A 27,665-nucleotide genomic window follows, 5' to 3' on the forward strand; every position below is an offset into this window, starting at 1 on the left:
TTAACCTTCTTCCCGTCTTCAACATCTACTTATATCCTCTAGTAATCATTTTGTTGTCCCTTCTGACCTTTCACCTTGGCCGAAAAGTCTATGCTCTAGCTTACCTTATTCATGGTGAAGCCGTTCTGTCCTGACGGAGAAGGGTTATCGCAATAAATGCTGTAAGGGGCTTCATTAATGGCGATGTGTAATGGCAATAACTTTGTAGATCTTTGTCTGCTTATGTGGCTTGCCCTTCTCTTGCCATGTGTATTGATATTATTGGTTCTCGTTGCTACGTGGGGCTTCAGCCATGCTGGGTTTTAGTATTTGAGTTATGTATTGGGCCCTAAATGATGGGTTATAATCTTTATGGATTTACCCATGTCAATTTCAAAAACATACTTGTTTATTATTTTGAAAACAAATACAATAGAATGAAAAAATTACGAATATCAAATTGATTTAATTTTTTTTATATAAATAATATATACAAAAAAAAAGTCTATAAAATAAATGACTTAAATAATCAAAATTAGACATGTGATAAGTCTAAGCAGTCCAAACATTACAATGTAAATTAAATTTAAAGTTGAAAAAAGTCTGACCTTACTTCTACCGTTCAAACTATCTTTTTCCCTAGATGCTCTGCCTAAGACAGTTGTTGACATTCCTCATGGCCGGTAATTCTTTTTTACTGGAGATGGTATTTCGTGCACTCCTAAATGGATATATATGACAGAACAAAAATGTTTCATATCCCTTTTTTTTTCCATCTCCTTTGACTCTTTCTTTCTTATTGATTACATTTTTTTTTTTCCTACTCCTCCAATCACCACCCGTCACGTATCTGTAAGAATTATGAAGGTGAAGTTCTCTATCATAACTCATGACAGAATAATGTTACAAGGACCATTTCCTATACCACATTTCATCTATTGGCTGATGTGACATATGCGTATTAGTTGAATATTAATGAAAATTAAATTAATGTATACGACACTTCATATGATAAATAAATATAATGTAAGTAGGAAAAGGGTCATTGTAATATTACAATATATAACATAACACCACTACAAAATTTTGTAACATAAAAATGACTTTTTTTTTTTTTTTCCAACCAAAATAACCTTTGCTTTAGAATATACACTATTAAGGGTTCGTTTGGCATGTCTATTGGAGCTAAAATAATCATATAAAATAAAATTAGTTATTTTAGTCAAATAAGACAAAATATCAAAAAAATTTATTTCTACACACCTAGTTAGCTCAAGGCACACACTTAATGAAATATTAATTTAATGACAATTATATCGTAAATAAAAATGACCATAATAGACATCCAACAAGCTCCATAATATTATATGAAAAAATTCTCTATGCACATCTTTTAAAAACCAAAAAATCTCAATGTACACCTTTTGAGCTAAAAAAAATAAATCCTAATTTTTTTATTGTTGTCACATTATTTGTTACAAACTTTATACACTTTTATTGCTTGTAGAACATCAATTTAGCTTTTCATTTTAAGGTTGAGCAACAAGTGAATGGAGTTTTCCTCAATTTCTTTGGCTTCATTGGGACTACTGATGTGTGAAGAATAAAGGCTTTGGAGGATTCGGATGGACGGTTAGAGAGAACCACAGTTGAGGGGCTCATCTCCATAAATGGAAATTCATCTTCCTCAATTGGAAGAAAGCAAAAGTTAATAGCTTGTTGGAAGAAAGCAAAAGTTGATGGAAATTCATCTTTCTCAATTGGATTCAGGTGGTGTTTTTTTTTTTTTTTTGGTTGTTTCTGTTCTTGTTCGTGCAGATCAGCAATTGGAATAAAATAAAAGTGTATAAAAAGAAGAGTAAAGTAGTGTGTATAATGGTTATAAATGAATGATATAATTATAACTTTAAGTGTGTGAATTGAGAAAATTAATTAATAATCAAATTAATAGGTATGTGTATTAAAAAAATATGTACATTAAGCTAATTAAGTGTGAAAATAAAATTTCTCTAAAATATCACATCCAAACTATAATCATTTCATTTTTTCTTTTATAAAAATCAAAAAACCTATTCAAAATGAAATTTTTTAACTCCATACTAAAATAATTAAAAAATTAAAAAATCAATCCACATTCCAAACGAAGTCCAAACGAAGTCTAATTCTCATTCGTAACTTTTATCACAAATTTGGCAAAACACATCACAAACATCAGAACTTACACGACCAACAACGACAACATTTTTACCATATGCCCTTTTTAAGGGATGCACACATCATAGATTTCTACTTTTTGTACCCTTCAAAGTCTTTTTGTCCAGATGCCTTTTGGTCTCAAAATAAACCGTGTAACATCATGGACGTAATGTCCTCAATTAATGATATAGTGAAAGCTTTACAAGCAGAATAATGTTGACACTTTTATTGCATAATTGAGAAACAAAAAATAACCCACCTAATATATTTTGTGATTCCTTTCCTCATTTACCAGGAGCACCACAACTTAACCATGAATCTTCATTAATAGATTTGAGAGAGAGAGAAAGCAATGGTGCAAGTGCAGCCACGTCTACAAGATGAAAGATCAAAGGCAGCAAACATCACAAGAAGGAAAAGGGTGGGGGGAGCACATGAGCATCGATGAATACTGTCAGCTTAACAAAGTAAAATTGGCAGTTTGCACCTCCCATGTGTTATTGAGCATACCTCATCATGTAAGCTAAAGCCACCACATAAAACATCTCCCTCTACACCCCTCCAACACCACACCACCATAAACACAAACAAACAGACTCATGATCTATCTTCTGAGTAACCTTACAATCCCCCTCACCTACTCATCCCCATCATGTTAGGGTTCTAACTGCATGGCCCATTTACCCCTGCCAAAATAAGGGGAAAAAAGCATCGATGCACATGACATGCACGCATTAATTGTGGATCAGTTGAAAGAATATACATAATTTTCATTAGTCACAGAAACCATTCACATTACCGTATATAGATCTCCAGCAAACCCCAGAATGAAATCTTACAAAATTCAGAAAAATAGTTGTGGAACACAAAAAATCAAGTACCAGTCTTGATTACTGACTGTCCCACACTGCTCATCCAAACCATAAACGGGAAAGTACCCCAACCCAAAAAGACCCGGTAACACTTTTTAATTGACCATCCGTTGTAGACATCCATTTACCTGCAGCTTCTCACCTCTTGTGACGAAACCTCACCTTCAACAAAAATTGCATCTTAACCTGTCCAAAATATCAATCTCCAAATTAGTTACATAAACATAGAGCAAAAGATATTGAAAAAAACAATGTCAATATTAATCAGCAAGTGAATTTACTTGGTGTGAAACCATGACTGTATGCAAATACACAACCGCAGACCATTCGAAAGTTTTGGCAACATTTAAACATTCTTTTTGACCAAGAGCCAATTTCTTGACACTTGTAACATTTTCCAATCAAACTACTATAAACCCACTCTGTATTTTTGAATCTTGTAAACCCATTAATTTTTTAAGAGTATACTTAATTAATTAGCCACTATCATAATTGAAAACAATGAATTTAAACTTACAAATAGTAACCATGACAGTGCAACTAAGGTCTATCAATTAAAGCACAATGCAATAGCACCAGCTGCCAGCTGAAAGCCAAGACTATCTTGGCAATTTCTATTTTTTTAGCACTAGTAAAAATACTGTTCAGCTAAATTTTTAGTCACAAAAGTTAGCCATTCAAAAATTGTTCACAAGTTGCTACACAAGAATGATAAAGCATAAGCTCAACAAAATGCAGATCAAAACTTACTTGAGCGGTATTATAGACGATGTACTCATTATACAACAACTCTGATGCCTTAATATTTGATGCCACTGGTTTGCCACAAGGCACAGTAACTTCATCCTTCCACTTAACATGATCTGATTCTTGAGGTACGTTCTTTCCAAGGCCTTTAGTTGAGTGCTTTCCTTGGGGAGGTTTGTCCATATACTAAATTGAAGTAAATGAAGAACACAAGAGTTAAAGGTTTCCCCATAAATACTAAGTTGAAGAAAATGAAGTAAACAAATTAATTTTAAAGGAGGTTAAACAAGCGTGCAGGCACCAAACAAATTAATTTTAAAGGTTAAACATGCGTGAAGGCACCAAAAAGAGAAGAAAAAAGTTATACGAATGTATACTTATAAAGGCTAGTTTAATGTATTTCATAAATGGCATGCTCAAAGAAAGTACATTGCACAAAATCCTTCCCAAAATTACAAAATACTAATATGAGAAAATATTGCACCCATGGGTGCTAATTAAAGATATTATAGATGCACTCATTCAACAAAGTCCGATAAATTATGGAAATCCATCTATGATGCATGGATACAGATTCAAGATATGAGTACGATACGATATAGATACAGTGATATGACAAAACCTTAAAAAATAGGATACATGTATGGCCAGAATACGTTCATTAAAAATATTTTTATTATTATTTTCTTAGTATTGTATTATTATACATAAGCTCAAAGAATTGAGAGAAACCATTCTCTAAGAATTAGGTATTAGTTTCAAAGCTGATGGCTACGTTTTAGTTTAAGAGTTGATGGTCAATCACTTTACATTTTTTTTAGTAGGACCTATGAAAATTTGACTTCAATATCAAGTCTAAACTGTTTTTATTGCCCTTGTATTTTTCCCTTTCATACTTAAATGTGTTCTTATATACAAAAGTGTTGTACACCAGTTTTGTTTAGTTGATGAAATTCAATTTTAGCACCATATTTTTTTTTTATCCTTACTTTCTTTAAGCATATATCAATTTGATAAATTCTAAAAAAGTAATGTACTCCTTTAATCTCATTATTTTCTTTTTATCTAAGAAGTAAGCATAGTATTGATAAATTATTCTTATATTTATCCTAACAATTATACTCCAATGCTATATAAGAATTATTACAATCTTGATTTCATAATAGTTCGGATATGTGACACAGAGTATCCGAGGAGCATCGGCATCCAATACAGATACAATACGGATAAGACTCCATAGAAGTATCCATGCTTCATAGAAATCCACGTAAAATACATATATTTGCAAGAGCAAAAGGATGTGCACATCACAGAATGTGAACTCACCTTGGCCTTCTGGAGCTCATAAATGTCTCCCAAGGCAACCTCACTTAGAAGCATTAAACCCACAGGATTTTTCCTATCAGTAAAACAATACTGAGCACTTTTACTGACCAGGTCAGCAAAGTAAACTCCCTTGCCAAACTACACATCAATAACAAATATTTGATGTTGATTAGTAGTGCAGAAATGTAGGTAAATAAATCTGATTTATCTACATGTCTTAAAGAGCATGCATAAGGGGAGAGAGAGAGAGAGAGAGAGAACCATGTAACCAGTTGCTGGAGCTTCGGGAGGAGCTATTCTCAGTCCTTGGCTTAGTATACCCACGAAATTTGTCAACCGAGAACCTGGAGAGAACAAATGCATTGGCGTGGTCTTAATCCCACAAACATTTTTATCAATTTGTAAAATATGCAATTCAATGCATAGGCCTTTCAACTTACCATGCCATAAAAGCATTCTGTTCCCAAGTTTTTCCCGGTGCGGAGCAAACTTATCAAATTCCCCTTCCCTTTCCAGTGAAAAAACTTCTTCCAGTTCAAGTGCCCAATCCTGAGAATATAGCAAATATAGTATTCAGAAAATAATTGAAAAATGAGTAACAAGAAACTGAGATTCATTATGTCAGACTAGCACGATGTGCATCCAATGAACAAAGTTCAGAAAATAAACTCACTGTATGCGTAGGGGCATGAGTAGTTTGGAGATACTTCTCAATCAACCGATAATCTTCACTATCATGAGGAAGTGGATTAATGTCACAGCGAAGCTTCTTATAATTTTCATCAAGGGAATCATCATTATCAACATCAAAACCTACTAGTCTGGAAGCTATTTCAATGTCCTGGAGAGCATCTAACATTTTCACCTACAATAAAAAGGTAATTATATTATTGTGCTGCTCATTCACAAAACAAAAAAAAAAAAGAAAAAAAGAAAAAGAAAAAGAGAAGCACGGCAGATGAAATGGTGATTTGCATACAACAGACATACTCGAAGCCTGTCGTGTCTGCTCATGTACATGGCCTTCAAGTATTCTTCAAGTACTAATTTCCACCATTACTATTTGAAGCATCTGAAGCATTTGGTCTCTTACTGATTCACTAACTAATCTTCCAATACATATGCATAAGGGAGAGGCAAGGAGGGAGATGTGTGCTTGAAATGCCCCAAAGAAACATTCAAGATTAATAAGCTCAGCTGGTGTAACAAGCTAAATATTATTCTCTGCTTTAAGGTCGTATCAAGTTTACTTTGTTTACATATTCACTACCTATGTTTTAATATCATTCTTGTGCAACTGGAACCAAACTAAGAACCATAATTGAATGGATTCCTACTATGCTCTCAAGGATTTCCCATCAACAGAACACTCAATTGACTTAGCTAAGCCTTTATTTACTTTTATTTCTCATACTTTCGGAAGCCTCGTCAATGGGAACAAAATAAAATTAACCTTCGGAGAATACCAAAGTCATCGTATGGAAATTCTTGGAATCCATTACCATTTACTGATTATTGAATGGCTGAAATTTTCTATAATCATGCAGAAAATTTACCGACATCAAAGAAAACATGCATAATGTTCAAATGTTTACCTCTTGCATTTGATTATAAGAAAACAAAAAAGGCCCAACCTCATTTTCACCACCACCAGCAACAAAAGAGACAATAATGAAAATATAATTCAGTGTTACCATGGTTGTACTCTGCAGTTTATAGTCGATAATCTCTCTCAATCGTGGATGTAAGCAAGTTGGCCAAACCATATAAATTCTATATGATTATTTTTCTCTTTGGTGTGTGCACAGTGTGCTTCCATTTGCATTGGTTGGGGGTGAGATGGTTGGTTTATAGCCTTCTTAGTAAGCACTGAGCTGGCATTAGACAATTGGAGATGGAGTGTAGAGCTGAGGCAGTCAAAACTAGAGAGAGGGTCACAGTAGAGCGAGCTCCTGAGCTGGCCGGAGGAAATGGATGGAGTTATGCTTGCTCTTAAATGGAACTGGAGACATTCTTACGAGAGGGTTCAGCATTGGGGGCCAGCTGCACCCATCCAGTGTCCCATGTTGAAGGATAGGTGGCTCATCCCCCTTGATCTGACAACTCAAAATTCTCTCACTACCAACTGTTTTCAGTGCCTAGGCCTCAAAAGTCATATTATGTGTTGTTGCGAGGGGGCAGGTATGCTCAGAGGATGGGCAAGTACAGAGTACCACATTATACTAGGAGGTCGTATCACATGTCTTAGTCAACGCCTAGACTAGACCCTTATCTATCTAATAAGACAAGTAAAGATGTGTGGCGGCTTGACAAATTGTCAACTCTCACCTCTAAGCCACAAGTCATCTAGATAAAAAGTATGAACATGAACACGTGACACTAACAAACACGCAGACACCCAAATTTTTTAAAAAAATATAGAGCATAGCATACGAGGGACACGTTCTAAACATATTATTTTATATATTTATAATATATAAATTTGAATATTACATATTTATTCTCATTAAATTCATCACTTTGGGTATACTACTCCGGTGAATAAAAATATTTTAAAAATGGGATAACGCGTGTCCCCAACGTGTCCATTGCATGTCCCCAACATATCTGACAAGTGTCTAGAGCAGGTCTGTGCCCAACACATGTCATTAGAGATGGCAATCGGAAACCGACCCGACGGGGACCCGATTCTCCGACCTCGAATTGAGCGGTTATTCCCCGAAAAATACCCTCGACGGGCTGGGGATGGTATTAAAAATTGAATCCCCGATGACATTCGGGCCGGGAACGGGGATATTTGTTTCAGCCCCGGCCCCACCCCCGATCCCCGCTTGCCCCCCGACGTGAAATGACTATTTTGCCCCTAGCTATATATAACATGTGTGTGTGTGTTTTAAGGCTTTGGCTGAATAGAACACATACAAGCCAAAGCCAAAGCCAAAGCCAAAGCCAAAGCCAAAGCCAAAGCCAAAGCCAAAGCCGTCCTTCCCTCACCTCACTCAAATCTCTCTCTCTCAGATTCTTATCATCATCATCTAGAACAGGTCTAAACAGATCCGCCAATCCTCCACCACCACCGCCTCCGTCATCATCATCTAGATCAGATCGAAACAGATCTGAACAGATCCGCCGATCCTCCAGCACCACCGCCTCCGTCGCCATGGCTTCATCTTCGCAACACCGCCTCTGTCCAGCCTCCGCTGCAGCTCCGTCACAACACAGCTTGACGAACAGATCTGCAGTTTTTTTTTTTATTTTTTATTTTTAAGTTGTTGATGATGATGATATATATATATATATATATATATATATGCGTGTGTGTGTGTAATGAACAAGTTTAGATTTTTTTATTTTTTTAAGTTGATGATGATAGATACATATATATGTGTAATGAATAATTTCATATTTTATTTTTTTATTTTTTATTTATTTTTTTTTTTAAAGTTGTTGTTGATGATGATGATGATAGATTCATATATATATATATATATATATATATATGTATATGTGCGTGTGTGTAACGTGTGTGTAATGAACAAAGTTAAGATTTTTTTATTTTTTTTAAGTTGTTGATGATATATCTGTGTGTGTAATGAACAATTTGAAATTTTTTTTTTTTAAAGTTGATGTTGACGATGATGATAGATATATATGTGTGTAATGTATGTGTATATATATGTGTGCAATGAACAATCTGTGTGTGCGTGTGTAATGTGTGTAATATGAACAGGTTCAGATTTTTTAATTTTTTTTTTAAGTTGATAATTGATGATGATGAAATATATTCAATACAACAGATTGAAATTTTTGTTGTTGTTTTTGTGTTAAAAAAAAAAAAAACGAACAGGTCGGGGATTTTCGAGGTCGGGGAAACCCGAACCCCGATCAGGGGCGGGGGGGGGGCGATAGGGTCCCCGTCGGGGATCGGGGCCGGGGACAGAGAATTTCTCACTATCGGGGATCGAGGACGGGGAGTGTGGTCCCCGGCCCCGCCCCGCCCCGCCCCGCCTTGCCTTGTTGCCATTCCTACATGTCATACACCAGTATGTAACATTTGGAAAGCTGTTCAAGCTTTATATCATTTGGTGATACCATGCAGGAGGATCATGGGTTGCTCAAGGACCCCATAAGGCACCAACGGCAACAGGGTTTTAAACCCGCACACGACCAAGGTTGGCATGGCAGCATCAAAGTGCCTTTTGGAGCATATTGAAAGACAAATGTGCTCGGTAGGAGATCCGCTTGGCCTAGCTGAACAAGCACCATGCGCAAGCTATGGAGAAGGGCACGCTTGGCTAAAGAATGAGCATGCCTAACATTGTGGAGGGTAGAAAGATAAAGCAGCTCAAATGTCTCAAGGACTTCTAACGACTAAGCAATTGCTATAAAACTAATGGGTTTGAAGGGCAAAGGATTTGATGTAGAAACATTTGTTGAGGACTCAAGGTCGAGGCAATGACAGGAAGCCAATGGAAATGACACCAGACAAACTGCAAGACAGAGCAAAAATAGCCAGATGGAGGCTTCAACTGTTCATGAGGTACATGTTGGTTTGGTGGATACCAGAGAGAGGAAGGAACAACGAGAATATTAACAGGAAGAACCGATCGCCGAGAAGAAAACAGATTCTTTGGAAAATATATTAGCTAAATATCCACAAGATGCTACAAGAAAGCATACAACACTAAGGTTCCGTTTGTTTAGAAAGAAACGCGTGATAGAAAATGAAAATGGTAAAAAGTGAAGTGAAAGAAAGGAAAAAGAAATGAAAATTTATTTTCTTGCATGCATTTGAATAGATGAAAAATTTTGTAAGAAAATGATGGGAAAAAAAATATAATCACTACATAACAGAGAGTTGTGGAGAGAAATATGGGCAAAAAGGAAAGATTTGTGGGAAAAAATAAATTTCCCTGTATATTTTGCAAGAATTTGTTAGCTTAACTAACAAACTAGTTTGAGTTGTATAGCAAACTTTAGTTTCCATTACTTTCTAAGACTCTATCTAAACAAACACATAAAAAAATAAAAAATAAAATTATTTTTCTTTCACTTTCCTGTATTATTTATCTAACAAACTTTATTTTGCAAACTTTATTATTTATCTAACAAACTTTAATTTTTTCCGTTACTGTATTATTTATTTTGCAAGAATTTGTTAGCTTAACTACCAAACTAGTTTGAGTTGTATAGCAAACTTTAGTTTCCATTACTTTCTAAAACTCTATCTAAACAAACACATAAAAAAATAAAAAATAAAATTATTTTTCTTTCACTTTCCTGTATTATTTATCTAACCAAACTGAGCCGAAAGAGTAACACACTCAAAGAATAAGGAAGGGTATGAGATCTTCAAAAGCCCCTTGTGGTCATAATCATGTGACAATGTATCCCCCTGAAGCTCCTTAGAAGCCTAATCAGTTGAAATATGATGAGTTCCTCAAGAAGGTGAGACGCGTTGCAAATGGATCTCCTAGTACTCCCTAAGAATCTTGAGTGTAATGCACCCATTTGCAAGGTTCACATTTACAATTTTGTCAGTCATACTCTATGACCCTCTGATTCTTACTTCTGTTAAAGTAATGCTTCAAAAAAAGGCAACCTGAAGGCCAAAGAAAGAATAAGTGTCTTGGCCTCGAGGAGCACTCTTGTTGGGGCCTCTCCAATCCTCGTGAAGATAACTCTCTTCAAAGCATCTCCATATAACTTGTGCACCTAGACTGAGATCTCCAACCCGATCAACCGGTAGGACCAGGGAAGCCTCTCCAGGTGTGGTTTGCGACTATGTCTACACTATAGTTCCTACTGGGAGGGTAGAGGATTGATGACTAGAAGTCGAGGTGTTGATAATGTCTTCACCTCAACTCAACATGGTACACTAAACATCTTCATCTCAACCTGACAGTACATATTGAGAATCTCACCAAGGCACGTGGCATCTCCATATTGATTGCTTTGCCTCCCAAGCAGTACTGGTACAACTATAAATAGCAACCTCTACTAGCTTAAGTAAGAGCTACACGGCGGAGAGAGAGACATTCAAATTCTGTTATAACCTCATAAGGTTGACTTCACTCTCTAACTGCCTCTCTCACTCTCTACATGTCATTATAGAAAACATATGGAGATGATGGGACAAAGCCTAGGCGTGCAGCCAGGTGCATATATATACATACATAGCATAGCACAGTTCATTTTTCAATTTTCTCTTCAACAGAGAGTTCCTATACTTGCATGCTCAAGCCCATAGGTATTAGAAAACGCTAATACCTTAAAAATTTTGGAAAATTTGCATAATTTAAACTACATAGTCACATACATAAGATTCAATCTTGGAAAAAAGGCAAACAAACAAACAAACTCACAAGTTGAGATTTTGATAGAAAATATAGGACAAGTGAAGCATTCAGAAGATTAAAAAGCAAGTGCTCATAGTCCATATGATTTAAGGGCCCTTATTAATACACAATAAAACTGATCACTACAATACATAGTATCATTAATCTTGTTGGCCCAGTGGGCATCCAAACAAGCACCCCCACCCCCACCCCCGCCCATGGCAGGCCCACACAGAAGAGGGAGCGGAGTGTTTTGGGTTGTGCAAACCTCTGCGGACTAAGACTTCAAGCTAAAAACTACACCCCAAAGGAGAAGAGGATACTATATGGCCAAACATACAAATGAAAAAGATTATCAGGAATAAAAAAATTTAAAAAGAAAAAACATAAGCATATGGCAGAATAAAAAACCTTTTACGACATAAATGTTATTTGTTATGTTGTCACGACTCAGGCAAAAGAGAAACAATTGATGATCCTGAAAATATGCAAATCACGGAATATGCATGCACATCTAGGAAACTTTTACCTTTGACTTAATGTCATCCTCATCCCTAATCAGATGTGGATGAATAGAAGGAATCACAGTGAAAAATCGATTGCTGGCATCAACAATCAGGCTTTCTTTGTATGAAGGATCATGTGCATTACTATTTACTAAATTAAGAATCTCCGTTAATGCCTCAAAACCTGCAGAACATATTAAGGAAGTATATTAGAAATTGTAAATTAAGCAGCTAAAAAAAAGATTTAACATTCGCTTTAAAGAACAAGCTTGATAACACAACAATGACATCACCTCTGCATCTCCACTAAAGGCATTGTAAATATTTACATAAAAGAGAACTAGAGACATGTACCTTTTTGGATATTACTTTTGCTCAGTTTTCCAAGTGGCATTTCTGACAAATTGATCTCAAATTCCATCATAGCAGCTCTGCAAAAGTCAAATATTTCTTACAAACACATACTTGAAATATAAAATGTAGAGTAATTTGAATAAATAGTGAATCTGCTACAACCTGTACGCTTCAACATTAAAGAGCATCTTAATCAAATCTACTAATGGTGGAGCAAGTTGACTGCCAGCATCATTACGATTTTTCTTCTTAGAGACCTCTTTATTGACCCCATAATCCTACAAAATCCAATACTCTGATATCAGGAAAGGAACAACAAATATGAGCCCAATGAAGGAGCTTCAACATTTGGAAAAAAAAAAACACTTAAATATAAAAATATAAAATCAGCAGTACAATGTCTAATGGAAAGAATCTGCCAGGTTGCTTCTGAAAATTTTGTTTGTCTTCCCATGCTTCCCATGGGTTCCCAGTTTTCTCAAGGAACAGACGTTTGAATTCTCGAATTGCATCTGATTTAGACATCTCTTCTACTTTGTTTCCTCCAATTTTGTTGTTTCCAACACGGCCCCATTTACGAAAAACATAACAACCTGAACCTTTATCCTCTTCAATGATTTGAAGGATATAGTAACTTCATACAGAAAAACAAAGAGATAAAATCAATCAATACAAGACTAAATAAATAATAGGCTCTTAAAAGCAATATATCAATTCATAGGTCCATCTGGAAGTGTTTCATACATCAAATTACAGTAAGAATATTTCATTGGGTAGAAACAGATTTTAAAAAGTAACCTCCACCAAGAAAATGAAAGCTTTTATTCCAAGAACAGTCAGTATGTAGAAGTTCTGTGCAGTATATCATTGTAGAGAACCTTCAGTTACATAGAAGTACAAGTCAGCGTATTGTCAAGCACTACAAACAATACAACCAAACCATTTAGGATTCCCACTGGAAGGAGTTGCAAGCTCTTAAACATAAAATGTATGACGAGACAAATGAGTATGAGATTTGGATTCAATTAAGAACAAGTTTCAATTTTCAGAAACTTCAAAATCACTGAGCTCTATTAACAACCCAATCACCATATACTAAAGGATTACTAGGGAAAACCAAAAAAAAATAAGACAACGTACAATAATTAAAGAAGAAAATCATAATAACCTGCTCACTGGAATCCTTACCAGGTAAACAGCATAAACTTTGTAATTCAAGGTCATCATTGAAACATAGAGCAATACTCAAGGATGGACACGGCGAAAAGAGCATAAAGGATTTAAACCGTTGAAAGCAATAAAAGAAACTAAATCCACCTGTTAATTCCAGTTGAAAGGTCAGACATGTTCAAAGTTGTATTGTAAATGCTTCTTCCATCCTCAAGGATGTGGCCAGAATCTTGCAAGCCAGATGATTCATGCACAGCACTTCGCCCTTTCACTTTAACAGTGGCCATGCTAGACGCTTCTCCAATAGCTTCAATTTTGTACAAATCGAAAGGAAGTTTCTTCTGTTTTTCAATGCAGTCAACCAGATAATCCTCTCTAACAATAGGTATTTTCATTCTCCTGTCACAATGAAACTAAAACCAGTCAAGAAAATAACTCATAAAAATTAAAACAAAAAATAGAACACTTGGACCCAGCAATTTAGGGACAGGTTTACCTTGCCTTCTTCATCTCAGCTTCTTTATCATCCAACACTCCACTGACAACTAAGCAGTTTGTGTCTGCAATGTACTTTGTGGAGTAAGAGTGCCAAAAGAAATCTCAATAAATGACAAGAATCCAAAACTCAGTATATGGACAATATACCTTTCTTTATCGTAGTATGAACCTGACCACCTGCTTCCTCAATTTTGCTCTTCCATTTGTTCTGCGCAATCACCCTCTTTTTTAAAAGAGGATTTGATACTTATAACAGATGATGAAATCATAGTAACTCAATAAGTGTTCCTAAGACAATTTAGTGACAGATTATAGAACATAGCCATAACTGGAATGAACAACAAATGATACCATGGATTCCCTCGGTAATCCAGCAATAGCAACTTTCAGATCTCCCAACTTTTCAACCTTGGATGACTGATATTGTCCTTTAGCAGCTTGATTTCCACGAGGCACAGTGGATGAAGGAGGAGGCAATATTCGAGAAGGTTTCTTCGTCTTTTGTGACTTAAACCACTGAGAATAATCAATTCAAACAATAATTAAAATTTGCAGCGAGGATTATAGCATATGAGATTGAGCCAAACAATAAGTACCTTGCATAGGTAATCATTGATTGTTTCATCAGGGATTTTCCATTTCCCTTTAACACGTTCAGGCTCAGTGGTAGAGTATGTACACTTGCTCCATGCTGATAGATACCCATGACATCTGTACATGCCTCCAGAATAACGAAGACTCCCAGAACAAAGCGGGCAGGGTCCAAGCGCTCCAAAAAGCATTCCATCAGCACTGAAAAAGTAATAAATTGAAATGAATCAATTCCAATTTCCAAGAAAATAAAAAAATAAAAAAAGAGTTCTTGACTACATTGAATTGTTGCGAGCAGAAAGAATTGGGTAAAATTAAATACCATTTTTAAACAATTTGAGTATATTTCGTTTAAGTATATTAAACCATTAATTTAAGTTTTTGTCAAAAAGAAAGAAGAAGAAGACAGTTTGAGTATATTTCGTTTAAGTATATTAAACCATTAATTCAAGTTTTTTGTCAAAAAGAAAGAAAGAAGAAGAAGAAGAAGAAGAAGATTAGCGGGTACTAAGATCATTCATAATATTTCCTTGACAAACATAAAAACAGCAAGTAAAACCATTTATAACATAAGCTCATGGTTCAAGTATTTAACATAGGGAAGTACAGATTTCTCATGATGATAATGGCCGCAAGAAGTTGCATCTGGGAGACCTTACCATCGGTCTCTCAAGTCAAGTTCTGATCCTGTTGAGTCTTGGCTGTTGGCTTCAAGCATCTCTCGCAACTCTGCTGTTGTCACTTTCTTTTTAAGATCGTCTTTTAGAGCCCATAGTTCTTTAGTCTGAGCCTCCAGCAGACTCTCCAAATCAGATGATTTGGGGTGTTCATTCCCCAGCAAGTTGGAATTCTCTTCACTTCTAGAAAGTTTTGACTTTTGATCACCGCTCACAGCTCTTTTACGTTTAGCACCACCTTTCAATGTTGATTGCTGTAAGGACTCTTTGTCCTCCTCCTGTAGTTCAACTTTTGTGCCTGAAAGGTAAGGATTAGAAAAATATGCAGTCACAACAGTATTGAAAGAAAATACATATTTACAAAAGAAATTTGATACCACCTTTACTGGAAGAGGGAACCTTCTTAACCAGGGCACGAACAGCCAACTGATCAGAAGCTGAAAGGCTATCCCATCCTGACAATTTCTCCACTTGAGTAGTTGGAGACAATTCCATGAAACAATTAGCATGGTGCCATGCCAAACCTCTAGCACCTTGACCTTCGGGCTTGGTGGATATCCGGACCTAGCATAGAATGCTAAAACAATAAACCAGGAGGAATGTATAGCCCTTATCTAACTAGCTTTTGTGCTTTATGTGCTTTACAAGCTTCATTTAAGTGATAAATCAATAAAAATAGGATATCTATGAAGGCAAAACATATGATATGGTTGAGGCATCTTTCTTTCTACGATGTGGGAGGCAAGGAGCGAAGAATATTTCATACAGACTTTTATGAAGAATGCAGTAGCCATGCTTCCTTATTTCTTCGATGTGATACAAGGTCAAATGGAAAAAACATTTCATAAATGACGTCATCTAGCTAACTTGGTCCCATGTTTATAATACTTAGTGTCCCACATCGACCTGTCAAGGCATTCAACAGATTCAAAACCTTCATATAAGTGCAGAGGGATAAGGAAATAAGTCAACCACTTGTACCACAGGTCCGCAGCTCATGTGTATTAAACTGGAGTTGAGCTTGAGGGTAATTGTTTTGTCTTGATTTGAGCTCAAGCTCGAGCCAAGCTCAAACATTGCATACTCAACTCCGCTCAGCTTGTTTGCAGCCCTAAGCACGTTTAAATTGCCATGTATTACCAGTACAGGATAGACAAACTCATGAGTCACTTGAGATTTATTTCTTTCCATATCTTTGACAACCTCATGGAGATAATAGAGGTGCTTATGAGCTTTTGGTATCAGTTACACAACAAATGGATTTTTACTTTGAACACATGCCTTGTTAAAGGATTTCCATATTAGATATTTGAAGGTACCTGGTACACCATTCCACCAGGATCAGATTAGTCAAGAAACTGTTTAAGCAGATAAAGAAATATGATGATACTAAAATTATGGCAGCGAAATGACACAACATCAATAAGAAGTAAGGGAAGTATACACAACACATGTGAGCTGGCTGAGAGAAAAACAAGGAACTATATTAGTGAGTCAATACACAATACTTCATCCTTGAGTCTATAGCTGCCTAGCGTGCTGTGAACATTCCGAAACTGAATAACTATGTTGAATAAATGCATGTCGCTTACAATAATTAATTCATCAAAAAATATCTCCATAGTAGCTTTGGCAAACATGCCTATGTAAAAATATCCAGGTCCTTCCACAACTATTCAGAGAAATTCCATGATCAAAGAACAATTATTTCATGGAAATAGGAATAGTAGAACATAATAACTCACCTCTCCTTTCATAACCTTTTGGTTGCAGCGCCGGCAAGCAGCACGGGAAGTCTGTGAAACTTCAATACCACATTCCATAACAACAGGAGAAGGGGTATTTTGAGGTCCACCACCCTCTACATATTTCCTTATCTTCTGTTGATCTTCCCATCGAAGCAACTCTATGCCTTCAACATCATCAAGGCTAAAAGCATTGCAAAAGTGTTGAGGTCAGTTATGGGACAAACAAAAGATTAGGATATACCTTGTGCCAGTCCAGATTATGACCAGAAGTAAGGGAGCACATACGATTTTATCTGGTTTGCTTTCTTCAATATGCATCCAGCATGATTCCACATCTGATTTTTTTTAAAAGAAAAAAGTTTTCTTTCAGTGGAAATGAAATCACACATTGAATACAAAGGAGAACAAACAATATAAAGTATCAATTTGGGGGGGTAATTACAGCTAAGAAGATCCCCCAACACAAAGAAATCGAAGCCCTTATGAACCATAAGTCCAAAACAGTCCCTTCTTTGTACTAGCTAGTTTAAGAAAAAGCAAGACTTAAAAGTTTTGGTACAATCACATTTTTCTTTTAGGTAAAAGGGTATAATACACTTGATTCCACCAACTTTTGCTAAGCCTTTAATAGAACTGCTAATAATACAAAATGCCCAGATTTATCACACTATAGACAGACAGCTAGAACAGCAAAACAATTCTTCTTTCTAATTCCAAACCGTAAAAGAAGAAACATCAATAAACCCTCACAAAAAAGCCCAAAATTCTCTTTTATGAGAGAAACATGAAAGAAAGCAAACAAACCCGCACAAAAAGAGTAAACAAGAAACAAGAACAGAAGTAGAAATGCACAATCGACCCTAAACAGTGAAAGCAATGGAAAATAAAGAGTGGAATGAAGGGTTAAAATGGGGAATGAAGGGGGGGTTTGGAACATTACAGGCATGAAACCATCGAATTGAGTGGCTTGAACCATCTTGCCCAGCCTGAGATTCTCTTTGTCGATGGTGTTCTTGCAGCTCTTGCAAGACGATCTTGCTGACTTTGCATATTCTGCTTTCCATGGCTTTGGTGGGTTCGCCATTATTCCCACACACACACACTCTCTCTCTCTCTCTCTCTCTGTCTATTTCTCTATGTACTTGTGCATATATATCGTTGTAGCAGAGACCTCTTTCTTGAATGAATAAATTGAATCTCCTTTACATGTTGGGTAAATTGATATCTTATTTATATGATGTGAGTTTTATATTTACGTTATATATTTAATAGAATATTTGATAAAATATTTAAAATTTTTAATAATTTTTTTTGATAAATTACTAGTTTTAGTTTAGGGTAAATCATAAATAAATTCTTGATTTAAAATATAAATTACTTTTGTAATTTTAAAAATTATATTTAATTTTTTTAATTTTTAATCACATAATAAATGATTCCTTTAATTGATAAATAATTACATCAAGTAATATTTTTTAATGATATTATAAATATAATTAATACTTTTAGTAATTTTATTATTATCTAATAGGATATTTTAGAATTTTATTTTTTACTATTTATTTTTGGTTAAATGACAAATTCTGATAAAGAAATATTTGTAATTTTTATAACTACAATCTATATTTTAAATAAATCTCTTAATGGTATATTTGTAATTTATTCACACCTTTTAAATAATATTAAATAAATTTAAATTAATGCAAATAATATAAAAATATAAGATTAAATAGGAAAAAAATTCTTTTTCAATGTAAAATAAATACCAAATTTTTTTCAGCCATACTATTAATAAATTGTTAATAAAAATGAAGTTAAGTATTGTCTTAATTAAAATATTAGGAAAGTATAATATAACTATGTCTGAATTATAAAACTAATGTATTTTTTTCGAACCTTAGGGGAAGTCATTGTAATTTACCCTTAGGCCACGTTTGTTAGGCGGATTAAGTTAGATGTGATTGTTAGTGAAAAGATTGTTAGTGAAGAGATTATTTATGTGAGAATTTTTAGTGAGGGGATTAAGTAAAAGTGTGTTTGTTTTAATGATAGGAGATGATTTAGTGATAGGATTGTTAAATTATTTTTATATAAAATAAATAAATTATTTTTAAAATAAAAAAATTAAAATAAATATTAAAACAAACAGGTGCACTTGATAAAAATAAATAAAATTTTTATATAAAATAGATTCAATCCCCTCACTATTTTTCTAATTTCACCTAAAATTCATCCAAGCTAATCCCCTTAGGGAGGGGGATTACTAAGCCCTCTACACTAGCAATCCCCCCTCCCAAATCAATATCAAACAAGCTATGGGTGAGTCCCACAGCTATCTTAATCCAATCTAGCCCCCCACCACGCCAAACAAACATGGCCTTATAGGTTTATGTTTTGGATGTTAGATAAATTATATTAATCCCCTTGAAGTTTATGACAATTCAAAAGTTAACATTTAATCTTCTCGCTACTTTCGTTATAAGTTTTAGAGTTTCCTAAATAGACCTCAACAACATAAAATAATCAAGTTTGAATTTGATAAAGTTGGAGATCTCAATTTCACAAGTAAAATTGGTGCATTGTAGGACTAATTTGTACCTATGTCAATAATTTGAACTATTCATTTCATTTGACAAGTTGAACAGAATATGCATGTAAAAAATTAGATTTATTAGATATAAGTAATTATATAATCAAATCACATATACGTTATAATACATGGATAGTTTATTCCTAAAAACATGTAAGCCCTATAAATTAAAATAATCTAGTAATATGACAGTCGATGTCGGATTAACTTGATTTTTTACATGAATAATTTTCTTAATTAATTGTATAAAATGAATTATTTAAATCACCAAAGTGAGTTAAAATTTGTTTGAAAATAGGTCTAACTTCACTATGAAGTTGAAATCTTCAACTTTAGCAAATCCATGTCATCTACTAACTTTTATTTACCAAATTTACACTTATTTATGTAGAAAAATAATTAAACTGATTTTGTTGAAGTGTTCCAGAGAAATAAACTATTGAAAAAGATGAATAATACTTTCAACTTATACTCTATGATTATCAATTTTCAGTTTGTAAAAAGGCACATAAATCAATCCATTATATATTATTAAATGAAGACTTATGAAGGGATGGCAAAATCACCCGATCCGATTGTATTTGTCTTAACTGGATTTTATTAAAAAACGGTTGGGAGAACATTAATAGGGTGGGTAAATTATGAGGGTAGGAAGTTCAAAACCATTAAGATTGGAATAATATATGAAATATATCACAAAAATAGTTGGGTTTAAAATAAGGCTGTTCAAAAATTTGTTTAAACCGGTAATTCGGATCGAACCAGACCGAATCATACGGTTTGGTTCGGTTCTATTAAAAATTGGTTCGATTTCAGATTAAGAAATATGAGAACCGTAAAGACGGTTCGGTTAATGGATTTTATGAAAAAACCGTGGTTCGAACCAAACCGAATCGAATTTTAAAAGATATATATATAATATCAAGTTTTATTTTTATTAATTGATTTTTTATAATTTTAATGATATTATGATAGTATAGATATGCAGTATTAAGTAATGCCTTAATATTATTAGTTTTTATCATGAGTTAAATGTAATTAGTTTGAGTAATTATTTTCCTAATATTAACAATTTATTCTTGTAAATATAAATTTTTGGAACCGTAAACCAAACCGAAACCGAACCGTTTTTTCGGTTTGGTTCTGATCCGATTTTACAAGTGTAACGGTCTGGTCTGGTTCTCAAAATCACAGAACCGTTAGGATCGGTTCAGTTCTTGGATTTTCTCAGAACCGAACCAATCCGGACCGTGTACACCCCTAGTTTAAAATAAAAAACTCGCATACAAAACCTGAAAAATCCAATATGTTGCCATCACACTTGGGGCCTGTTTGTTTTCAGAGATAGAGTGGAGGGAATTAATAGTGAGAGGATTGTTAGTGAGGGAATTAAATAAAATTGTGTTTGTTTTAATAATAGTTGTTAGTGTAAGAATTGTTAAATTATTTTTATATAAAATAATAAAACAAATAAAAAAATATAAAAAAAATTCTCAATATATAAAAAATAAAAAAAATTCTAATCCCCTCACTATTTTTCTAATACTACCTCCACCTCCTCCATCCCAATCCCCCTTCTAACCTCTATCTATATCTCCTCATCCATCCTAATCCATTCCCTAATTCTACAAACAAATATAACACTAAATAACCACACCTCCATCCTAAGCCCCTCCTATCCATTACACCCCAAAACAAACCGGCCTCCAAGATAAATTAATAGTTACAAGGATCATAATTGGATATCAACAGATAGATTGCAGCAACTAGAAGGTGGGATGGGAATATATGAGCGATAAAGACTTCGAATGCAAAATTCTAAAATATGCAATGAAGTCTGGCTGGAGTTACAGAGAAGAGAAACAGATAAGGATGAAATCAAAGGAAAGCTCTTTCACAACTAATAATAATAAAAATAAAAAATAATAAAGGGGCCATTTTCTAAATTATTTTGATTTGAGCAAATTACAGAACTTGTAGATACCAATTGTAAAATAAATTGATTGATATATCTGTATATTACAATTCCTATATATATAGAGGAGAAGATGGTAGTAGGTGTAGGTGGTAGTGGAGGTGGTAGTGGTAGTGGAGGTGGTAGGTGGAGTGAGTGGTAGTGGAGGTGGTAGGTGGGTGGTAGTTTACATTTTACAATTTACATTTTACATTAACAGCCCCCCTCAAACTCAAGGAGGATAGGTACTAGCCAACTTGAGTTTGGAGAGAGTAACAAAACAGAAAAATAGGCTGACAATGGGATAGGAGACAATGTATGGTCGTGTCGGACCGTTGTAGCAGACAGTTTACGGGGTCATGTCGGACCGTTGTAGCAGACACTGTGTGGTCGTGTCAGACCGATGTAGAAGACAGTTTACGGGGTCATGTCGGACCGTTGGAGAAGACAGTTTATGGGGTCATGTCGGACCGATGTAGAAGCTGACCGGAATCAATGTCGGGACAGTTTATGGGGTCTTGTCGGACCCATGAAGGAGCTAACCGGAATCAATGTCGGGACAGTTTACAGAGTCTTGTCGGACCCTTAAAAAGTCGCACCCTCAAAAGGTGTGCCCAATCTGTCAAAAGGCGTGCCATCAAAAGGCGTGCCCAGTTTGTCTGGCGTCAAGAGGCGCGCGATGCGCGTGGCTGCCTCGGCTATTTAACCAAGACGGAGCCTAAGGCCGAGGCAGAGGCAAAAAACTTGCGAAATCCTCTGAAAAACTCTTCGTTGGGCTGAGAGAGATAGTCTGTAACACTCTGTTGTGAGAGATATTCGGTAACACTCTGTTGCCCAGAAAATGGCTTCGTCGTCCCGTGGTCTGCTGACTCTCTTTCCCGACCTCAATGAGTCAACAAGAGAGATAACGGGTGCGGTGGCCAGTGAAACTCAACCAAGCGCTTCCGGTTTTGCTCCGTTGAACTTTCCGATGCGGTCTGTGGAGCAAAAAATGGCGGTGCAGTCGGATGTGGAGGCCAATCAGTATACGTTGAAGTCATGTGTGGAAACCATGACTGCGGTTACAAACTTGTCGAACCGGCTGCAGAGTAAGGCAAATGAGGTGCAGCAGTTAAACGCCCAGCTGGCTCTGCTCCAACGCATGTATAAGGATGCGCGAGCAGAGATAAGCGTGCTAAAGGCGGAAAACAAGGAGCTGAAGCGGAAGGCCACCGTGATGTTCCGATTTGGAGGTCCACCATATGCTGCAGTGGAGGAGTATGGGGGAGTGAACGTGCTCGGCGGCATGGAAAACACGGAGGCAGCACCATCAAAGGCCGCCCAGGACGGAGGCAAAAAGAAAAGACCGGCGGCAGAGTAGAGAAGAAGTGAGGTCGATGTGTGGCTGCTGCAGAAAAGAAAACAAATCTTTTGTTGTTGTTGGTTTTTTTTTTTTTTTTTTTATTGTAAAAATGTGATCGGGGTTAATTCCCTGTCATGAATAAAACGATGTGTGGTTTGTTTTTGTTTATTTATTTATTTATTTATTTATTTTTTATTATTTTTTTATTTTATTTTATTTTTTTTACCGATGTATCGCACTGACATAAACAGAGAGGTAGTGGGAGAAAATAAAGGATAAAAGAAAATAAATTTGAAGAGAAGTATGTGAATGGTAAAGTAATAAAAAAAGAAAAAAAGGAAAGGTGAGATGCAAAGTTGGGCGGATCCTACCACTAATAGAAAAGTAAGTAAAATAAATATACTAATGAAAAGTAATCAAAAGAAATATATATGGGTGTATAATAATAATAAAATGAATGAGGGGAGAGAGGGTGTGATGTGTAAATAAAAGAAGAGTGGTGGGTGAGACATGGTGGGAACAAAGAGAATAAAAAAAAATATTATAATAAACATATTAAAATAAAAAAAAGTGCTCTGGATTATGGCTCCAACTCATGATGTGCTGTGTGGGTTATTATGGCAGTAATTCTGCAATGGGAATCGTGAAATGGTGGGAGAAGAAAAGAAAAGTAAAAGCTGAAGAAAAGTAAATGGTGTGCTGTGTGGGTTTGTCCAAAAGAGGTTTTAGAGAGAAAAAATGATTTTTAAAAAAGAGAGAGAGAAGTGGGATGTGAAGACACAACATCTCTCTCTCTCTGTTGAATTCGGGCAGTGCACACCAAAAACACACACAGAGGAGGAGGCGACAAACAGACTGCTCTCTCTAACTCACACACAGATTCGGGCTGTCTGGACCATGATCTGCGTCAGTGACACAAATTCTCAATGCATGGCCTGTAGAGGTGACATGAAGGGAGTCTAGGATTTGCTGGACGATGGCATTGATGTAAATAGCATTGACTTGGATGGGAGGACTGCTTTGCACATTGCAGCCTGCGAAGGCCACCTCGAGGTTGTGAAGCTCTTGGTCAATCGGAGGGTCAATATTAATGCCCGTGACCGCTGGGGCAGTACGGCTGCTGCTGTTGCGAAAGCGACCTGGTTTAGCGGCGGCGGAGCTGTGGAGATGGAACTGGAGGAAACGCATTTTTCTAGGTTTCTCTCTCTCTCAGCCATGGATTTTAGAGAGAGAAGAAGAAGAGAGTGACTGAGAGAGTTCAGTGTGCATCGGGAAAGTGTGAATTGAAGCTTGAAGAAGAAGGGTTGTTCTTGTGATTGGAAAGAGTGGAACAAACTTGGTGGGTGTGTAGAGGTCCGGCGGGCGGCCAAGGCGAGGCTGCCGCCCGCTGGTGAAGCAGAATTATTAGCTTCTTAACCTTGCTCTGATACCATGTAAAATAAATTGATTGATATATCTGTATATTACAATTCCTATATATATAGAGGAGAAGATGGTAGTAGGTGTAGGTGGTAGGTGGAGTGAGTGGTAGTGGAGGTGGTAGGTGGAGTGAGTGGTAGTGGAGGTGGTAGGTGGGTGGTAGTTTACATTTTACAATTTACATTTTACATTAACACCAATTCATAAAAGCATGAATTGATTTCAATTTGCAGTTGCAACATGTAAACATTGATTGATTGACCCAGGATCAGACAAGAAAATGGTCACCCAATCAAATCAGATTAATTAAAATGAACCCAAAAAAATTGAAAAATGAACATAATTAACAGAATCACTACCCCATCATAGGTTAATAGAAGGAAGCAACAAGAAGAAGTTTGACTTATTCACTATCCAGAAGTTCATTAGTGACACCAAGTTAGTTCCACAGACTTCACTATAAACTCTCAAGTTCTTTGTAAATCTAATCGGTATTCCTTCCCCACTTTTCACAAGTCTGCATCAACAAAGCTGATATCAGGCACGTAACCAAATTCTCTCATTCGCTCGTGTAGAGAAGTCCATACAACCTCAACTTCTGTATCCCTTCTAGCAAGTTTATCATTGGAACTAAAAACATACAACTTTGTATCAACTTCAACTGAGGTAAAACCAACACTCTTATGAAGTCCATTCTCACCAATTTCTAATCTCATCTTCTTCACCATCTCCCACATTCCAGCATCGCTGTAAATATTGCCAAGCAAAACATACACAGCAGACTTATCAGGCTCTAAAGGAAGGAGTCTCTTGGCCACTTCCTCTGCCAATTCAAGCCGCTTATGAATTCTACATGCACTCAACAGGGCACCCCAGGCACTGGCTCCAGGCTCCCTCGGCATGTCACTTATGAAGGATAAAGCTTCGTCTATCTTCCCGGCTCTACCTAACAAATCTACCATGGAAGCAAAATGTTCTTCCATTGGAGTAATTCCATAATCCCTACTCATGGATTTAAAATAGTTCCATCCTTCTTCAACCCTTCCAGAATGGCTACAAGCTGACAGAAGCGAAACAAATGTTATGGAATTGGGTAATTGGTTATCTGAAATCATTTGGTCAAAAACAGCTATTGCTTCATCCAAGAGACCATGCATTCCAAACCCATTGATCATTGAAGTCCATGAAAATACATTTTTCATGGGCATCTCCTTGAAAACCACGTGAGCTGCAAAAATTGAACCACATTTAGCATACATGTCAATAAGAGAGGTATAATTCACTACATCTAATTCCACCCCATTTCTTATCATATACCCATGAACACTCTTTCCTTGTTGTAGAGATCCCATGTGGGAACAAGCAAGAATAATGCTAGCTAATGTTTTAGAATTTGGAATCATCGACTCGCCCAACATCTGTCTAAACAAGGAAATAGCTTCCCAAGCTCTGCCATTCTTTGCAAATCCAGCAACCATTGCAGTCCATAAAACTACATCTTTATTAGACACCCCTTTGAATAATCTGAGACCAAAATCAAGCAAATCACAATTCAAGTACATATCTACAAGCGATGTCTGTAAATAAATGTTGTTGGAATTCATGAAATTGTGCTTTATACAGAACCCATGAACGGATTTACCTTCTTTGCCAGCAGAAACATTTCCACAAGCCCGAACCAAACATTCAGATGTAAATGGATCCAATTCAAAACCAGCTGTTCTCATCTCCAAAGACAGCTCAAAAACTTTGGTTTGCTCTGAAGACTTGAGATAGCCTTTCATCATAGAACCCCAAATAACTGTATTCCACTCAGGAATTTCTTCAAACAATTTCTGGGCATCTTTCAAAGAACCCAAATCAGAGTACACATCTATGAGAGCAGGGACAAGATAAGGATCTCTATCGAGTCCGGATTTCATTGCCAAACAATGAACCAACTTTCCATCTTGCAAAATCGACAACCCAATACAAGATTTGATTGCGAATGCCAAATTAAAACTATCAACGGAACAACCTTCGGTTCGCATCTGTTTGAAAAGCCGTAGAACATCGGAGAAACGTTTGTTCTTGAAGAATCCAGAGGCGATGGTGTTATATGAATAGGAGTTCTTGACAGTAATGAAATCGAAAGCTTTGGTAGCGAATTGGAGAAAACCTAATTGGATGTAGGAGTTAGAGAGCTTGGAACCGAAGAGAAGTGAACGATAGAGACCATTGAGGATGATTTGGGAGTGTAGCTGTTGGGTGAGAGAGAGGGTTTTGGTGAGAGGGAAGAGAGAGAGTAAGGTTTTGGCAGGGTTTTGGGTTGATTTGGCGGGAATGAAGTTACCCACAGCGGGACGCATCAATGGTTTCTCAAACTACCAAACCAACTGTCCATTAGAATAGAAGAAGACCAGAACAGACGGTCCGGCGTTATCCTCTCCAGTTACTGGAAAGGGCCGTTCAGCTTTGGTGAGTTCAAATTTGGATTCATATGAATAATTCAAACAGTTTAATACGTAAAATTATTGGGTGTTTTTGATTTGTGAAAGAAAATTTGTGAAGAGAGTTTATGCCTTCGTTTGGTTGTGTTTTGTAAATATGATTTGAGAGTATGAGTTGTATTTTGAATTTGTCGGTTGTAAAATTATGATTTGAGTGTAGAAAATTTATTTGGTTATGATTTTTAAATAAAGTGTTGAATTGTGTTTTGAATATGTATTTTGAATTAAGTTTTGAAAGTTTGATATGCCATGTTAAAGGTGAAAATTTGTTTGGTGATGTATTTTGAAAATAGTTTTCAAAACTTAATTCAACCAATAATTTATCATCAAACACACAACTCATATATCGATATCTATATTTTTTTATCAATAATACTAACCAAACTATTTTTAAATTACTGAAATTAAAAATTGATTTTTTTGTCAATTAATTTTTTATTTTGTAAATTTTTTGAATAATTGTTTTTTCGAAATAATTTTTTCATTTTAAAATAAACCTATGTCAATTATTTGCTGCCAATTAATTTTTCTATCAATTCATTTGTAAAATACGTTTTTAATTTTTTTCTAACATTTTGTTAAAATCAACAACTTTTGAAAATACGTATTAATAAAAAAGGAATAAATACACTAAATTTAATATTTTAAAATACAAATCATAACGTAAATCTTACAAAACATTATCAATTTTTTTTCCATTTATTAATTGTAACAACCCAAATTTTTAATTATTTTGTAAAATTTATATTAATATTAGTTAATCTCAGCTCGAAAAATATATAATTTATTATATATTATTATGAGTAATTTTGTAAAATAATATAATTATTTAAAAATTTAGGGATCAAAATAAAAAAAAAATAATAATA

General features: G+C 35.5%; 2 protein-coding genes across 5 annotated transcripts; both read right to left on the reverse strand.

Annotated features, from left to right (window-relative positions):
* Positions 1-2,924: 2,924 nt before the first annotated feature.
* On the reverse strand, positions 2,925-18,358 carry PARP1 (poly(ADP-ribose) polymerase 2). Of its 4 annotated transcripts, none has more exons than XM_082899450.1 (21): positions 17,943-18,206; positions 17,288-17,337; positions 17,000-17,183; positions 16,236-16,573; positions 15,635-16,160; positions 15,237-15,552; positions 14,583-14,778; positions 14,338-14,502; positions 14,134-14,194; positions 13,985-14,048; positions 13,636-13,887; positions 12,715-12,952; positions 12,481-12,596; positions 12,319-12,395; positions 11,988-12,148; positions 5,794-5,985; positions 5,561-5,669; positions 5,382-5,464; positions 5,121-5,258; positions 3,798-3,980; positions 2,925-3,233 (listed from the first exon to the last, which is right to left on the reverse strand). In XM_082899450.1, exons 5-21 carry the CDS (start codon positions 15,747-15,749, stop codon positions 3,186-3,188), a joined length of 2,514 nt encoding a protein of 837 aa, XP_082755576.1. In that variant the 5' UTR covers positions 15,750-16,160; positions 16,236-16,573; positions 17,000-17,183; positions 17,288-17,337; positions 17,943-18,206; the 3' UTR covers positions 2,925-3,185. The 4 variants fall into 4 exon arrangements, with proteins under 4 accessions (XP_082755576.1, XP_082755575.1, XP_082755573.1 ...); XM_082899449.1 differs by having other exon boundaries at positions 14,134-14,209; XM_082899447.1 differs by lacking the exon at positions 16,236-16,573 and having other exon boundaries at positions 14,134-14,209; positions 15,635-15,818; positions 17,943-18,358.
* Positions 18,359-24,507: 6,149 nt separating this feature from the next.
* MEF3 (Pentatricopeptide repeat (PPR) superfamily protein) lies at positions 24,508-26,773 on the reverse strand. Its single transcript, XM_028200052.2, has one exon. The coding sequence runs from the start codon at positions 26,653-26,655 to the stop codon at positions 24,817-24,819; it is 1,839 nt and encodes a 612-aa protein (XP_028055853.2). The 5' UTR covers positions 26,656-26,773; the 3' UTR covers positions 24,508-24,816.
* Positions 26,774-27,665: the final 892 nt, after the last annotated feature.

This window comes from Camellia sinensis, chromosome 12 (assembly GCF_055761805.1).
Source record: "Camellia sinensis isolate YWXY chromosome 12, ASM5576180v1, whole genome shotgun sequence".
Classification (NCBI taxonomy): Eukaryota; Viridiplantae; Streptophyta; class Magnoliopsida; order Ericales; family Theaceae; genus Camellia; species Camellia sinensis.

Excerpts from the sequence above, each read along its gene's own strand:
- PARP1 (XM_082899447.1), bottom strand. The coding sequence starts at position 18,086 with ATGGCGAACCCACCAAAGCCATGGAAAGCAGAATATGCAAAGTCAGCA. Across the intron at positions 17,184-17,287 it reads AAAGCAAACCAGATAAAATC|CCTTGATGATGTTGAAGGCA; the intron begins GTATGTGCTCCC and ends CAATGCTTTTAG. Across the intron at positions 15,819-16,999 it reads AAAAGGTTATGAAAGGAGAG|GTCCGGATATCCACCAAGCC; the intron begins GTGAGTTATTAT and ends ATTCTATGCTAG.
- MEF3 (XM_028200052.2), bottom strand. The coding sequence starts at position 26,655 with ATGCGTCCCGCTGTGGGTAACTTCATTCCCGCCAAATCAACCCAAAAC.